Below are 17,977 nucleotides of genomic sequence, written 5' to 3'. Positions count from 1 at the left end.
CGCGCTGCGGGCCGTGCGCGCGGCGATGTGAGAGCGGCGGTGCCGGGCCCTGTCCGCGCCCCCGGCCGCGCTCCCTCCGTCCCTCCTCGCCCGCGCCGTCCCTGCGGCTCCCGCCGGCCCCCGCGGGCCGGGCCCCGCGTTATGTCGTGATCCGGGCGGGCGGCGCTGCTGCTGCTGCTCATGGGGCTGCTCAGGATTATGCTGCCGCCCAAGTTGCAGCTGCTGGCGGTGCTGGTCTTCGGGGTGGCCGTGCTGTTCCTGGAGAACCAGATCCAGAAGCTGGAGGAGTCCCGCGGCAAGCTGGGTGAGCGGCGGCGGGCGCGGCCGGGGCGGGGGGCGGCAGCGCCGGGGKYTGGGGGAGCACGGCCGGGCTGGGGGAGCMCSGCCGGGCTCTGCTCYCGCCGRCTCCGTGCRCTGCCGTGCCYCCGGCGCCACGGGACCCTGTCGGTGCGGGCCGGCCACTCTGCACAAGGGGCAGCCCGCGGCAGCCTTGGCCTCTGRGTTGATTTGTTTGTTCTGCGAGATCAGGAGACCTGTGAGAGGTCAGTGCTGGGAAGACAAACGTGTCTGTAGTGTCTGAACGGGTTTTGTCAGAAGAGCCGCGGTGCTCAGAGCCGTGGGCAGCAGCGGCCGGCCTGCCTGTGCCTCCTCAGGCACCTGGCGAGGGAGGAGAGAAGACGCCGTGCTGCCCAAACTAAGCCTGGTACTGCTACTGCAGCATATTACCATCTTCTTCACATCTCATTTYTAATTCAGACGTTTTACTAACGCTTGGCACTATAATGGAAAGCACGGTGTAAAGAAAAGAAACTAAAGACATTGCTCTTACTGAGAAATATGTAATTTGTTTTACTCTCGTTTAATGTAGGATGTTATTTTCTGCATTTATTGAGTGTAGTTAGTGATTTCCTGGACTGTCACTGRGCTGTACTTAGCAGAATAGCGATGAACTAGAAATCTCTTGGGTAAAATTTCTTCTTCCTGCCTTAAAAGGATATTTTTAGAGTAATATGTGTCTGGTAGGTAACATCTTACTACTTTGTTGTACATAAGGCTACAGAACTTGTAAAGATTTTACAATACTTAATGAAGGGTCTCAAGGATGTGAAAAAACACCATTCTGAACCTAGTTTGTGGTGCCTAGGAGTTGTGAAAACAGAGCACTGCGACTTCTGGTGTATACAAAAGCAGGAACTGGTTTGCAAAATGTGAATTTGGTTTCCCCTATTATTTGACTCTACTAAGATATTTAGATTATTAACTGTAGTTAACAGTGTAGATTTGAATTTGAAGGAAGAAAAGTGCACATCATTTTCCTTCTGGTGTTAATACTAGAAGCGGATTTGAGTGACATGCAAAGTTTAACAGTAAGTTTTTAACAGAATCCACATAACTTAATGTTGAGCTGTATGAATGCCATTGGAATTTTACTTCACAGCATTTCTTTTCAACTTCACTCTCTCTTAAGTGGATATGAGAGATTAGGACCCTGGAAATTGCAGAGRCTGATGGCTTGAGTTGAGGGAGGCCCTTACTCTGCATACTTTTCAACTGAAAGTTCCTACCAATTATAATCGAGGCATTTTTTTTGCAGGGTCTCAATAACTTTAACCAAACATTTGAAGAAGAAAGTGAATGAAATTGGAAGRTAAAGCAAGCAAGTTCTGTCATGGTTCTAAAGGTTCAGTAGTATTTTGTATGCATCTGCTTTAAAGTGGTTCATAGCCRTGGCTTCAGTGCTTGGGTTGCTGACAGTGTGTGTTACTTCAGGGAAATCTACCTCCTGGCACGAAAAGAATAACCTGTCAGAATAAAGAATTTTGTGGTAAAACTTCTTCTTCCTCTTTAATATATATATGCAATGGACATATTTAAGTTGCATGTTTAGAAGATTAAAATACTCTACTGCTTTGGGACAAGAATCTAATTACTGACTTCTGCTGCTTTTATTTCTTAAGGAGAAGCGAAAACTATTGTAAAGTTTCTTAAAAGTAAGAAAGGAAGATTTGCTTTGTGTGCAACTTACAGGTGATTCTCCAAGACCTGTGGAAGGAAGTGGAAAAGGGTTTTCTGCAGAACCTTTGAACTCGGATTCCATTTTTTAGTATGAGAATATGCTTTGTTAGAAAGCTGTCTAAATGTCTCCATTTTCACATGTTTGGTGTGTATTTTATGACTAGCCAATATAAAGGTTTTGTTACGGCTGTTTTTCTTACCATCATAGTTGGTTATATTTCAACTGAGCTCTAATATGGAAAATCATTTTCTCCAAATCAAAGTAACTAATTGGCCTAATGCATTTGAATACCAGTTTTTCTATCTGCCCCCTAAAGAACTGGGGGGGGGAGGATGGTGTGTGTTTGAAGTGATAATACGATTTTAGGGTAAGGACAGAGTAGCTCTTTTGRTTTTTCAGTTGTGTTTTGAGGGGTGCTTTATGTCAGAATTCTTGTTGCACAGCATTTGGGGACTTGGAGCTATACCACATATTTGCAGTGATAAACCCTATGATAAACTGGCATCCTGGAAAGTTCTTGTAAGAGTTAGGCATTGGCTAGGAAAACCTGGTGACATCAGATTTGATAGCAAAATAATTGTGCAGTCTTATCAGCAGTTCTAAAAATTTTCAACTATACTTTCTGACAGAAAGGGCTTTGTCCAATTCCTTCACAAATAAGCAATTCCAGATTCTGTAGTGAACAGTTGGGGGTCTTAATTTCAGTTTAATAACTTAAAGTATCTTGCCTGTAAGGTGAAATTGGAGCATGTTTCTGAGTGAAAAAAGAATGGGAAGCGATTTTTTTCCTGTAAGACTTTGTATAGGTAAACTCAGTAACCCTGGCAAACTTTTCTAACTTGAGAAATATAGGGCATGTAAGCAGATGACCATCACAAATGCTGCTGCTGCTTTTTGTCTTACTGATGAAATTACTATGATCCTTTAAAAGGGTATTTATAAATCTATGGGCTTCTTCATATGAAAACCAGCTTCCTAATTTAAAAAAGTAAATCAAAATATTAACTGTAACTGCTTTGCAGCTCTTTACAGATAGTTTGTAGTGGTGAGATCACAAGCAGAGTGTGAAYGATTTGAAATACTTCTTTTATTGGTGAGATTTGTACCTACAGCTATTAATCTTTCATTTTATTTTCAGTATTACATGGTAATTAAAATTCTCTCTAGATTAAGTTGTCCCTAATTACCAGTGAGAACTTTATTGTTTCTATTTAAGCCTGGTGTAGGCATGTGCCTGTTAGCTTTAGGAATGCACAATCCTAAGAGAGAGTATTGCACAGGAAAGGCAAATGTTAAAGTTTCACTGTCATTCCTGGAACAGAAGTACAGAAGTAATATCTGACTGTACTTTTTGGATTCTGGAAGCCTACTGAGTGCAGCTCTGCCTTTGGTATAAACTGACCTAGCATTTAACATGTTTAACCTATACCATGCCATCTCCTGCATTGCTATTAGTATTTGTGGTGAGTTTTATAAAAAAAAAAATTATCCAGCTCGATGTATCTTCTATCTTCTCTTCCCTTTCTGAGATTTTGTGATTTATTGCTGGGGAGAAGGAAGAGGGAAGTGCATATGATCTAGTTTTTCTTTTAAAATAATTGTTTTTTACAACACCAATTGCTAGAAGCACTTCAGGTTTGTCCAGGAAAGTGGGAGAAGTCAGTGCCTCATTTGAGGATTGAAGTCTRTAACATTGATCAGAAGAGATGAGGATAGTAGATGGAAAAGGGCTCTCTTCGGTGGGGTGGAAATAAAACAATAATGTTACTTTCTAGCACTTCAGTGATGTTTACATATTCCATTTGGAAAAAGTCTGTGTCTGAGAAACATGATCCATCTTAACAGAGAAAACAAGGATTGAACCTGCTACAGATCATGTTGAAACATTTCTTAGCTGTAATGTGGGAGTGTTTCTTCTGTTAAGTGATAAACAAAATAATGGCTCATCTCTGTTAATTCAGCACCTTAAATTCAGCATGTGGAAGTTTGTAATTTAAAAGAGATCTGTGATTTTTTTTTTTTTGTTTAAAACCACTTAAATAGTTTGAAAGGCTAAGGCTCTTTTCCTAAGCCCAGGAGAGAAAATTTACTTGATGATTTATTGCCAGATTAAAAAACAAGGTAGTTTCTTAGTGTGTGTGGCCTTCACTAGGGTAGTATCTTTCTAAGCGCTGTGCGTACCTAATAAACCACTGTTCCCTTGAAGTTAAAGGATTTAACTTCCCAATGATTAAATCTTAGGCTATGTGGAAATATAAGATCTTCTGCTTCTTTGGGATGATGAAATGATAGGCATYTCACGTTTCCTTCATTTAGAAATAAAAACTCTCATGTTGATAGGGCTGCCTATTGCATGTTGTTGGAAAATTCCTCAGAAAATGTCTTGTCTGTTATAATACAGCACTCATGGTTCTTTAGCATAGTGTTATTTATAATTGAACATTTATAAAGAAGAACACTGAACTGAACACWTCTGTAAAGAAGAGTTTGTGATTGTTGGCAGGTCTGGCCACACACTGCTATGCAAATAATTTCTTAGCAATTTAAAAAAGATTGTCCTGTTACTCAGGAGTTATTATTTGCTGCTGAGTAGCTCAAGGCATTCCTTCAGAAGCCTGAAATAAGATTTGTAGTGCTGCTTGCTTAGTATATCTCCATCCAGTGGAACTTTCTTCCACTTTGTCTTGATGGTTTTATCATACTTTTTCCCTTGGTTCCCTCTAACCATTTCTTTTCAGCATGTCTCTAGTTGTCTCAGACAGTTTCAAAATAAATTTTAAACTATTCCCATACTACGGCTATASTTCCCATTGAAAACTGTAATATTAATAGTATGAATTTTGTTTTACTTTTTATTTATGTTGTTCTTTGTGGTTTTATATTTCTTTATAAGTTTCTGGGGAATAAATGTTGCAGCTGTTGTATTTTCTGTGAAATTGGTAATGTCTGAACTTTGGCTAGTACAGAACTGTGCACATTCACAAGCACACACCAAGGCAGCTCAGACTTGCTTATGGGGTTTGTGACTTGATCTCACCCCTTTTTGCTGGCACTCCAAAAGCTGGTTATAAACTGTGGAAATAAGAGGCATAACTTTTTAAATACCTTTCCCCTTCTGAAAGGCTGCATGCGAAAAACTTTAGTTGGACCTAATTTGCAGGCATCATGCTTTTGAAATAACTTGGAGAACTGGTGATGTGCTGAGAGCTGTAACTTCGCTGCTAATAGCAGATACTGTGCTCAAGAATTATCTGGCAGGGGGATATTTTTATTAGAGGTATTTTGAGTGCAGTTCTGAAAGATGAAGTTGACTTGGGAAATCGGATAAAGTACCTCCAGTGCCTCCCAGTCCCTCCAGCCATGGGCAGTGGATGAAATAATCAYCAGGTAAGGCACACTTTCTGGATTCTCTATTGAAAAAGGCCAGATTTGGACCAGTACATACCTGTCTGTGTTACGTAGTAAGGCAAAAATTAAGTTGACAAGCACACAGAGCTACAATGCCATCCTCCATGGAAATCCTGGGAAAGGAAATGCTGGGAAAGAGACATGTTTGCAGTCACCTTTTTAGGATAGAAAAGGCTTGTTGGACAGCCAAAGAAATGTAAGTAGCACTTTCTTCTTCTTCATTGTGAATTAATGCAATATTAAAAATTGGTAATGATAGCTAGGAGATAGCTTAGCTGTGAGTTCAAGGCTGACAACCTCAGGAGAAAGTGTTCAAAGAAGTTCTGCATCCTGTTCTTCCACGTCATTGTTTTTCTGCTCAGGAAGAGAGAGTGTGTTATTTCAATAATGAAATACCTTGCAGGTTTTCATATTGTGTTTAGCACTCCAAAAGGAAAAGTGGTAAGGCTACTGGAAATCAGAAAAACTACATTTCATGCCTTTATTTACTCTGTGCTAAAGAGTTGTACAACAACAGCATTATGGCATAATGACATGCCAGTGCTCACTTCGTTTTTCTTGTCAATTTTCTACTTCTGAGCATGATGAAACTAAATAAAATTTTCATGTCTACAATATACCTCTGAAATCCAATGACTCTAAGTTCCTGTGTCTTTTTTTCCCCCTAAGTTCTCACTGGAGGCTAGACATTGTTAAACCACTCAGACCTTGGATTTAGTATAACAGGTGAAACCATTGCTTTCCAGTTTATCATGGTTGCCAAGGGAAATTGTGGATGCCTCATTGCTTGAAATGTTCAAGGACAGATTGGACAGGTCTTTGAGCAGCCTGGTCTAGTGAAATGTATCCCTGCCTGTGGTAGGGGTGTTGGAACTAAATGGTCTTCAAATTCCTTCCAACCCAAGCCATTCTGTGGTTCTATATGCTTGTAAAGTGAAATAAACTGTAGAAAATTAATTTTCTTCCTTGTGTCAGGAAAGTGATTTATTTCCAGCTGGCTGTTTTGGGGGATTTTTTGTGGTTTTTGTTTTGTTGGTTTGGTGGGTTTTCTTTGTTTTGTTTTTGGTTGTTRTTTGGGTTGCTTTTTGGTTTTTTGTGTTTTTTTGTTTTGTTTTGTTTTTTTATTGTTGTTGGTTTTGAGTCACTCACTGCTAGACTAACTCTGGCCAGACTTGTCTTCTAATAATGAGTACCCTCCCTGAAATTCTTGTGTCTCTTTAGGAAGTAGATGACTTTTGCATATGGAATCCTCCATGTATTATCACTTCAATGGATCAAAAGACAGTCTTTCTGTGTAACTGTGTGCAATCTGTAGTTTTTGTCAGTTATCTGAAGTGTATTTAAACCTTGTCAAAGCAGTATTAAAATAGGGGTAAGAGCTTTGCTTAAAATCTGTTTATGTATCTGAAATACTAGCCTGGCAAGCATAATGAAGGTTCCGTGCTGTAGAAAAATAGCTGAACTAGTATATGTATTTGCATTATTTTTTCAACTGGAAATAAAAGATAAAGGACTGAGTGAAAGGACTCCAGTGTTGAGAGAGGCGTCTGAAATTTGGCCAGCTGGCTGCAGCCTTTCATAAATATGTACAGACTCTTAGCTGCAATCTGGGGGACAGGCAGTATCTTTTTCAAACCCTCAGCTTCATGTGGTGCTCAAGCCCATCCATTGTGTTGGATTTGCTTACTCCYCTGAAAATCTGTGGCTCTATGATACTGTTGTGTTCAAAGCCCAGCATATTGAGAATGGTGGCATTCAGAGAAGTCTCCATCCACTTAAGAGAGAAAAGTCTTTCCTTTCTGGAATTGGCCCAGCTGGTTCTTTATTCACCCCCCAGCTCCTGGCCACTTGATCTTTTAAGTTTAGAAGAACTCAAGTCCCTCCATTTGGCATTCCTATCAGTAATTGCTGTATCAAAAGAACTGTGATTAGTGCTGATTATAGTTGGTATGCTCAGGCACTTTTCTAAAGATACCAAGTCTTGATACTCATGGAAGCATTCCTGTTGCACAGATTTCTATGGTTCTGTGTCAGGAATATGCTGACAGTCAGGAAATCAGTGTTACTGCAGGATGTGCCCTAGGCTGTCAGGGACTGGCCTCATATTGAGTGTCTGTGTGTTACCAAGTACTTACTTCATTGCTATAGTTCAACTTTTTATGGCTATAAATTAAGAATATACTTTTACCACAAAGGTATTGTTTGCAAATGTATCTGCAAAAAACCCAACTGCGCCCATCTTTTTATTGTCTCTAGTATTCAGCTTATTATTCTTGTCCTTGCTTTGCAATATCCTTGTGTCATCATGGTTTCAGTAAAATTACTGCTACAAAAATTGTTATTYAAGCTTTTTGGAAGTGATAAAATTCATGATGAGTTGGTAGAAGTCTAGAGCAGTGAAAGAATTAATAAGATAATTAAATTATAAMACATGTTTGGAAAGAACCTTTCTATCACTTTGACCCAGTCTTTGTCTTCCTCCTTCATGTCCTTCTTCTAGTTCTGGTTAGAGTTTAAAATGACAGCTGACATCTTTTTTTTTCATCAACTTGCTGTTTAATTCTGAATACTAATTTGTGTTGAAACATATGTAAAACTTAAGTGCTGTTTTGATAAAACAGCTTTTGATGATTTTGAAGTGTTTATGCAAACCTTGTGCATAATTGCTGTAAAACTGTAAAGAGTGTGGGGATGGGTTCTTAGGTTCCCTAAATTAAAATGCATATATTCTCCATTTACTTCTCTAGTGGCTTTTCTCTCAGATGGTCTTATTTTCTTTTTTTTTTTCTAAGATATATAAAAATATATTGGTGAGAGTATGGACTATATAAATTTATGATGTATATAATCCTATGAAATACAAATATGATCTGTGTATAATATTCCTCACCCGCACTGTCTGTGTTTTCCAGTGTTGTAATATAGGACTGGTCTTTCTTGGACGACAGATTGAAAGGCAGTAGCATTTTATTTCACTTTGAAAAAGGTGCAAAAACGCTGTTGAGAATATGAAGGAACTTGGAGGTATGAGAGTAATTGGACAGAGATTATGCTTATGCATCTCACTTTCTGCAAAGTGAAGAGGGAAATCCAGTTTAATTTTTTTTTTTTGTCTTGAATCTTTTCCCTGCAAATCTTTCCACTTTGATATTTCTGTTATCTTTTTTCTAGAAATATTATTGTTGAACATATTCAGGGCCATTGCATAACTAGCATACGTGTATTTTCTTTGAAATATTTGCCCTTTTWTACATTAATTCTATGGAGCACTTTGGAGGAATAGAAGTCTCTTTTTGCAAAACATGGAGTTTGGGTTTTAATCTACAAAACCTTAATCARCAAGTGATTATATTATATTGGAGTTGATATTGATCACTCATTCTGAGGAAAGGATTTTRCTAATTCTAAGAAGAGTTTACAAATTTAGAGAAAAGTCAAAAGATAGGATGTGAAAATGTTAGAATCTTATTCTAACATTAAATATTCAAGAAATTGTCTCCATAATAAAACAAAGCACTCTTAAGATTTTGTCTCCTTTAGCATTTGAATGAGAGATGTAAATTGAGCAGAAAACTTTTTTTTGGACAATGTAATTTAAAAGTTTTTATTTTTTCAAGAACAGGGGATTAATTTTTACAGAAGCTGAGTCCAGCCATGTCCTTCCATTGTCTGCAGTAAAACTAGTATCTCACAGGGTTTTGTTCCCATGCTGAAGGACAAAAACACTATACCTTGTCTCCTGACCAAAACTCTCTTGAGCACAAGCATGTGATCACTTTGTGAAGATGTGGATTTGTACATAGCACACAAAATAGCTAGTATGAGGGTCTGTATACAAACAGACCCTCGTATAAAGCCATAATGTCAGGTTTTTTGCATGCAGGTGTTGAATGAAGTGTTTAATTGGTTGAATCCTATTTCAGCTGCACTCCCAGTGAGAGCTTCTGACCCAAGGTTTTTCAGCGTCTCATTTGTCAGTAAATCTTCAGCAGTGTGCACTCTTAAAAGTATGAAAAGGTATTTTTCTGGCAAAATACCTGCAATATAATAYTATTCTTGATACATTATCCTATGGACTGAGATGATCATAGCACTAAAATGCTTTCCCTTAATCAAACAGTGCCATTGAGAGTATTCAATGTCTTATAGTTTGCCCTTTTTTTTTAACCAAACAGAAGACCCTTACAAAGCTCTCATGCTTACCTGAGAATAATTTGGACTGTTTTGATAGATTTTTAGGCAGATTAACCATTTTGTATTAAGTTTGTTGATTCTGCCAACAAGGCAAGCTTTTGAAGATAAGTACCTAATAAATAGTTTGCTGTTTTACGGTGAGCTGATTAAATCTAGCTGTCCAGTTTGATGACTTCAAACTGTGTATGGTGGGATTGGACTGAGTGTGTTTTTTAACTCCATTTCAGTTAGAAAGACAGAATTTAGAGAATAGATGTATATTTACTTTTTGAAGACTTCTTGTCATAAAAATGACCTTGTGGTGTATGAGCATTTAGTAGGAATTGGAATGTTTTGTAATTTTACTGTCTATTTTTATGAAAACAATTTTTAAAACACTTCTGTGTGTCTCTCCCTTTGCTCCCTACGTTGTTAATCCAATGTGATAATTGCACTGCTGTTCTTGGTTTGAGTGAAGGCAAAGCTTGCTCTGGTGTTTTCGCAGAGCCTCTTTAGGTTTAGAGTTAACTTCAGCAGAGGAGTGCATTGAATATTTTTGTTTGATCAAGTTGTAAAGAATACCCTAGATAATTTCTGTCATACTGTTTGATTTATCCCTGTAAACAGGGGCTTACTGTCTGTGTTGAATGTGTGTGCAGTAGTCTAGGTGTTTTCTGACATGAGAAATACCAGAATGCCTTACTTTCTAGTGGGCTGGTAATACTTATTCTAGTACTTGAACTGCCACATTAACATGCATTCTGAGCCAAAAGCACAGGCTGTATGACTAGAAATAGCTGTGTAAGTTTACACTTAAACACAGCAGTGTTTATGACCTGTCATGTCTGGTGCAGTCTTAACAGTCTTATTTTGACACTGTTCATATGACCAAAGCAGTTAGGGTTATATAAAACCTTCTATACAGAATTGAGTTGGAACTGCTTTTATTCAAAAATTCTGTTTTGAGGAAAGTTTTTGGAATGGTTGATGAAGTAAAATTGCTACCAGTCATAGAGGTGCATAAGAGGGCTGGAGAAGTCACAGATGAGCTATTGAAGTTAGCAGAGGATGTATAAAATGTTCTCCCAGCAGTGTGCGTGGCACTCTGGTGGAGAGTATCACCCCACTGATAGCCAGGATAGGCAACCAGAGCTGTGCCCAGCTCCTCCACCAGCACGAATCAGAGCTTGGAGGATGAAAGCGCTCTTGATTTCAGTTGAGTTTAATGCTTTGGGCCTTGAGCTGCAGAGATGGCATATGTTTGGMAGGAAGGGACAGCCATGCCTTCATCCAGCCCAGAAAAGAATGGTATAAGATACTAGTCAGGCTTCTTCGTTATTCCGGAGGGATGTTAAGTGAATTTGGCCTAAGGGCAAATTTATCTTGCAATCACATGGTCGGGCAGAGGAGACTATTAAAAATTAACTTCTAGAGAGGGTAAGAGAAGAAAAAAGGATGTGTATGTGAGGATCAGTGCAACTTTTGCATTTGTGAGCTATGCACCGTCTTTCTGATCCCAGTAAAAAGCCTGTGAGTACTGGGGAATATGCTKATTTTCCAGGCTGGCTTCACTCTAGTTTAACACTCTGAAAATGTAGTTCCTTCTGATTTCTATTACTTTGTCATTTACCCTCTACAATGCCATTAAATCCTTCTCTCCTTTCTGATGTGAAGAACCAGCATAAAACTGAGGTGTTGGTTTTATCAAGAAATGATAAATCAAAGAGCAAAACATTTAAATGCATCCTCTTCTGGTTTTCCTGTCTGTGCTTTCCAAACCATACTCTGAAAAATAYGGTCTCGCTGACATGCTTGCGGGGGCATTTTTCTAAACATTTGTGGTTGCTGGAGCAACCCAAAGCATTGTTTCTGCTGATTTTTATGTGCCTACTTAAGTGTGATTGCATACTGCAGATGGCAAGGCTGTCTTAATATGAGAATTAAGAAATAGATGATAAATTATTCACATATCATTTAAAGAAAAAAACGTGYGAAGGAAGAATGAAGATATTGAAAGGTGTTTGGGTTTTTTTTCTGTGTTTTAATCCATAATAAAAAGCCCTTGGAAACGGAATGACTAAGGAGCATTAGTGGTGATTATGTGGAGGTTTTAAATATGTGCACACTTTGGGGGGTGGAAGCTTGTGTCAAGGTTGCAGTTGAAAGCACATACTGTTTTGGAATAAGTAATTKTATGTAGTAAATTTCTAAAACTGGTGCTGTAAAATATTCATACAAGGTAGTTTTGATGGAAATTATGAGAAAAGGTTTTAAATGTGAGATAGAAATTTTAGTTTTCAAGAATGAATATAGGAAAATAGTAAACTTTTTTAGACTTGCTTGTTCTCATATATCTTGAAACAACGTGGAAGTAAAAATAACAAAATGTGCTTTTTAAGTCTGAGAAAACCTGGTAAATATCTGACAACATGATACCTAAGCAACAAAATCTGTCTAGTATTCATATAGCAGCAGGAGTATGAAATAAATTAATTGTTCCTACATCTCTTTTACATAATATATATTAAGTATTTGYTTGTAAATGGAAACATGAGGTGGCACTCTAGAGATAACTACTGTGCTGGAGAAACCTATRTGAACATCCTCTCAGATATCCAGGAACTGATTTGGGTGAGTTTTTCTGGCCTTGATGGAATTGCTTATCTACAAACTCTACAAATTATATTAAAATCCTTCAACTTTTGTTGTAACAAGTTCCACAAATAAATAGCGACACCTAAATTGGCTTTTCTATAGAAAAATGCCTAGTCGTTGTGACTAAGGGATTTTATTTTATTATAGTTGGAATAAAGCTATGCAGTGACACTGTCTTTCATGAGTGGTTGCTAAAGAGCTAACCTTGTGTTGSTGTAGAAATTACTGTTGGGTTTGGTGTTTGTTTTTTGTTGGGGGGGCATTATTTCTGTTTTTTCGAACATGAACATCCAAGAACATTTACTAGTGCCAGCTGCTGAAGTGATATTTCCTAATGAAAATTTAAGATCTCTTGCCTTGAATGGTCTAACAGCCACCAGATCAACAAAGTGCATATGACTTTCCTTGTTTGTGTGTTTTTTGGGAATTTTCCTTTTTATGCTTTGTGAACCTTGGCTACGATGCTAGAATGATGAACATTTTTATTGAGCTTTTTGCCATTTTACAGGTTAATTTGTGAGTCACTGACTGAACAGAACAACTTTYTACAGACTATAAAGGGCAGCCTTGTAACATGGAGTAACAGTCAAATAAAACAGAATCTGTTGGGCAAAGTAATTTTCCCACATTTTGAAGAGTCTGTACTTGAAGCAGGAGGAAGGCTGGGGCTSTAGGGCCTTGTGATGATTCGCAGCAATACAAGAGATGAGGTGCTGGCAGASGGTTAMTACTGRTGGTRTGGGTCACTATACGCCATYRAGCATGGAAACCTTCAGTAACTCTTCTGCCTCTAGTCCCCATCTCTGTGCRGTCACAAGGATGTAGCTGATCASCTTATGTTTGTGTGGATGGAAATGACAAAATCTTTGTATTGTTAAAATACCTGTAAGAATCACCCAAGACAGCAACAATACAGTCTATGTATTTGATCCATGTCCTTCACAAGTATATTGCAGCTGATATTACAACTCATATGTGTATAAAAAGACACTGTTTGTATTTATATTTGAGTTTAAACTTGATATTTTTTCACAAAATTTGATTAATGTTGCTATGGAGAAGACTATATTGGTATCTTTGTGTCACTTGGCAGAGAACTTGCCCTGTTAAAGCTACATGAATTAGGTTGGAATGAGCCAGGATGCTTACTCAGGCCACTGCGACCTCTCTGGGGACATGAACTTGACTTCTCTAAGCCTGTTTCTGCCCAGCTATTTGATCCACAACTCCGTTATATTTCTGAAGTGCTGCATTTATGATGTAGATTTAAGCATGAGTCTGTTCTTGCTTAAGTGACGTGTTGTCCAGATAGAGATTTACAGGTCTTTGTGTGCCATTTGTTCCATTGTACTTCATGAAATACAGAGAAATTTCTTCCCTTGAAATCCTGCAGCCATCCTTGTGCTGACAGAATCTTTATGGTTGGGCTTGAAGGATTTAAAGACATATTTTTAGTTGTTAGTCCATATGGATTTTTAATTATTTAATAAATTATGATCAGCATGTATTGAAATAAAACCTTTATAGAGTTAGGTACTYTTTATATTAATTGGAATTAAGCTTATTAAACTAACATTTCAGAGGAGAGAGTGTATGTTGAGAAGACAGGTGACTGTTTTATAATTTCTGCACAGTACCTCATAGTAAAATCATGCTATTAAAGACTTTTCCAGTGTTTACTGTGTGTATGGACAAATGTGTTATGCTTGTTATTCTACTCCTTAAATAATCAGTAGTCTGTCAGCCTTAGGAGCTCACTGGCTATTTCAAGAATTTAACCTGCTTTTGACACTTCCATGGCTTCTTCCTGTGAGCAGCTTGAATGCCACTTACTCAGCAGTAAGTTAAATAAAATCAGCTTAGGAGAGCAGCATACTGTAAATGATGCTGGTAACAGAAAAGGCATGTAAAATTGCTTGTAAGATGATAACGTTTCATAACATTCTTGAAAACAACCTCTCATATATTGATTTTTTTTCCTGTATTTTTTTATCCCCCCTGTGTCTGCAAATATGAAATGTAGTCTTTCAAGGAGTCTTATTTCTTCCTTGAAGACTTGCTATATTGATCTGAAAYCACAGAACTGAAATTGGTCATATTTTAACAGTGTTCCTTTTCTAATGACAATATATGGCCTTATGTTTAAGTGGAAAACTTGCTGCAGTATTTCTGTTACTGGAATTTGTGGACCAGTCAGGGAGAAACCTCACTGAAAATCCCTTATGAGATACTGCAAATGGAATACTTCACTGACATCTGTGTGAATGTATAGCAGACCTTCGTAGACATGATTCATGGAAGCATATTGCCAACTTGCTTCAGAATAAAGTGATGGGAGAGAAGAGATATTGAATAATCCTTTATGAATGAATACAAATTTTTGTGGCTTCCTTTTGGCTTTGTGCTGCAYTTATAGGCCAACTAATGAGCACACTTCTTGTTAGTGCAACTTTAGGTTTCTCAATTAATGACAAATACAAGAAAATTTATCATCTCAGAACAAGAGACAATTTCTCCTTCTCTCCAGCTCCCCTTGTCAGATGATGAATTTGAAAGCTTCTGTGTACTGTTTCTCATGATAACTATGTAGGAGTTGTTGCTTCAAAGCCCTACTGTTACGCTAAAAATGTTGTAAGTTTGGTAAAGTAAGAACTTACAATTAATGAGAGAACTTTGCCCCTGAAAAAAAGGGGGTGAAAAATTTAGTAAGAAAATATGCACAAAGGCTTGGGGTGATTTTTTCGAAATCTGGTTCTGAAAACAAAGGAAGTACAGAAGGTCAGAATAACAGTGTAGAATATTTGGTGCTTTCCAGTCTCACTTGTCCTTTTACATCTACTGTCATAAACCTGTTGCTTCAGAACATGACAAAGTATTAGTAATCCCTTCGAGGAAATTAGTTTCAGTAACAAATACCATCTTAAGCTAATTTAGACTGGGCACTCAAACTTAGAGCACTGTATATACAGTAATACAATTACTGTATTTTTAGACATAACAATCTGCAGGGTGAGGACAGACAGCTGAAAGATGCCAAGAGTCTGTGCAAGCTTGGCTTTAGGGAAGATTAGGAACTCGCTAGGTCTAAGTAACTTAAAGAGGCTGTTAAATTTACAGGCTCTGAACAAATTTTTCTATTTTGGAAACCACACAATATAAATTGAACATTAAATCAACAAATAATATAATTGTAGTTGTCTCTGCATGAGCCATGTTTTTAAATTCTGCTGTAGTGAAATTTATGCCGGGAAAATGGGCCTCCAGTGAAACAAACAAACAGAAAACCTATTATAAAAAACTCTGTTTGAAGTTTTGAAAACTCTAAATGTCCAAAATGGTTGTTCTTACCCAGTGCACACGAAAACCAGTTGGTTGATAATTTCACAAATGGTTGGGAACAAAATGAGTTCGGGATGATGCACTCTTGTGTATCATAAATTCTTGCAGAAAGTGGTGTTACCAGAAGAACATAAAACACTAAACAGATATATTGTTGCATACAAAYTATAAAGGCAGATTGGGCACAGATTAACTTAAATGAGATAGGAGCTGGACAGTGAATTTGATAGTCCTCCTCTTCCTTATTGCCTTTGTGTTGTTGCTGTGTTCATCCCAAGAGAAATTGTTATTGTATGGAGTACTTTGAGGAAAGGCTGTGTAACTGCCACACAGACTGAAATTATATGGTCTCAATATTGTAACATTACATAGYAAAAGTTTTTCTAGCTATAGTTTCGATTGTAAAAAAACCTAATTGCTTGGCCAGTCTTTAATAAAGTCACATGGTACGGTTGGTTTAAATCTGGGGGATTTGGTGTCTTRTGAGAAGTGGACAATTGTTAATAGTGAAACTGATTATCTGGAGTATCCTTCTGCAATTAGATTTCTTAAGTTTCTGATACAGTCACACTGGGTACAGTAGTACCCAGGGAATGCTTTTGCATTTAATTCAAGTGTGTATTCATGTTTAAACCTAAATTCTAAAGAAATCTGTTTAAAAAAAAMAAAAAAAAAAAAAAGAAATAGTTTTATTGCTTGGGAACAGTTTTAATATATTTTGAATAGTGGAGTTTAAGTCATTGAGTGTTGGGGCCTGTGTGGGCTTTTGAAAATAACCACATAGTGTGACCTCTGCAGGTATCTCCTCATTTACATTTAGTTTCTGCTTATTCTAATGCTTTAGAGAGAGAGCTGAATGGTAGCTGAATGAGATTCATGGCATTTTTTTAAAGTCTTTCTAGGTTGTTAATTAGCTGAGAAAAAATCTGAATCTTTTGAAGAATGTGATTAGAACTTGTATATTTTACTGAACACTAATTCATGGTTTGAACTTGTAATATGTACTTCTCTGTTTAAAGATTATTGTGCATTGTTTGATGATAATGAGCTTTTCAGGAGAAGAATCTCTCAATACTAGTTGACTGGGCAATGGCAGGTAAAACTCTTATTTTGTYATATCTAAATGTATTAAGAGACAAACAATCCCAAGTTTACATATCTTAAGTTCTGAATTGGCTGTCCTCACTGAGGCGGGAGTTCTTGGGGTTACAGGAATTATCTCTATGGAAATTCTGATCAATTCTCAAAAATGCATGTTAAAAAAAATTATAAACTACATGTATTTTATTTTCTATTRGATGCAGCAATTCTGCTTTGTTGGCTTTTCTTGCCCTTCATCATGGAAAAGGTTATAGCAGACTTGGRAAAGATCTGTGAATGCTGAAAATAAACAAAGCATCTCCCATATGGGGAATGATTAAGTAGACATGTCAGGAAAGGAATGGAGGAGCCTGTAAGTATGGATGAAGTGAGCAAGGAATCCTTATTATACAAGTAGTAGGAAACAATCAAAAATTAGCTATTGCTTGATAGCCCTGCTGAAACAAGCTGGTGAACTGTAGAACACAATGCCTCAGCATGAAATGATTATTGAAATGCTTAGAAAAACTAGGGGTAGAAAAACCATTCATCTAAAAATTCGTTAACCTACTAAGTTGCAAGTAGGTGGAGGATGTTAAATACATCAGGAGCATATAACCATGTGATTGACCTGTTTTTATCTTCTTCAGATGTCGGTTGGCCTTTGTCAGAAATGGGATATTAGAACCTTGGTCTGAACCAGTAAAACCCTTTAGGTAATGTATGCACCAGGCCATTTCCCTTAAATACCATGTGTTCCTTAATGCATCCCCATTCATCCTTTTCAGGCTATACCTGACAACTCTTCAGCATTGTGTGGTTTTATAGCTTTTGCCTCCTCAGAAGGCAATTAAAGACTTTTGTTTGTCATTAGTCACTTAAATTTCAAGCCAAATCTAGGRAAAGTTCTGTTAATCCATTTCTTCCAGGAAGGCATGCAGTGCTTTGAAAATGTCATCAAGAAAGGGAGCATGTTCCTTTTCTTTTGGAACATTACACTATTTCAAAATAAAGCCACAGTTTCTTAATATCTGCAATATAGTTGGTCTCATGTTAAAGCCGCTGGATCTTACTATGTTCTCTGTACTCCCTCCTCACCACCGTGCAGTATTTTTCCCCTGTGAAGGTACTTATATCCTGTAATCATCTCACTTCTCAACCTCTCTGAAAAAATAAACACATTGAATTCCCTAAGCCTCTCATTGTAAGCTATCTTTCTGATTCTTGAATCATTTTTATGGCACTTCTGCACCCTCATCGTTTTCCACCAACCACTTTAAAATGTGGACAGAAATAGTATGGAGT

At 37.6% G+C, this 17,977-nt stretch overlaps 1 protein-coding gene across 1 annotated transcript in view; it reads left to right on the top strand.

Moving 5' to 3' along the window:
* Nucleotides 1–16: 16 nt before the first annotated feature.
* HS2ST1 (heparan sulfate 2-O-sulfotransferase 1) overlaps nt 17–17,977 on the top strand; it is a 77,733-nt gene continuing 59,772 nt past the window's right edge. The window contains exon 1 of the mRNA XM_057374458.1: nt 17–304. Within this exon, the coding sequence (XP_057230441.1) occupies nt 181–304 (124 nt within the window). The 5' untranslated portion in view covers nt 17–180. The remainder of the gene's footprint in view (nt 305–17,977) is intronic.

This window comes from Malurus melanocephalus, unplaced genomic scaffold, assembly GCF_030028575.1.
Source record: "Malurus melanocephalus ecotype Western Australia unplaced genomic scaffold, MMel_1.1 scaffold_8, whole genome shotgun sequence".
Lineage (NCBI taxonomy): Eukaryota > Metazoa > Chordata > Aves > Passeriformes > Maluridae > Malurus > Malurus melanocephalus.
Note: the sequence above shows the minus strand (reverse complement) of the source record. Positions and strands in the feature narration are given on the sequence as shown.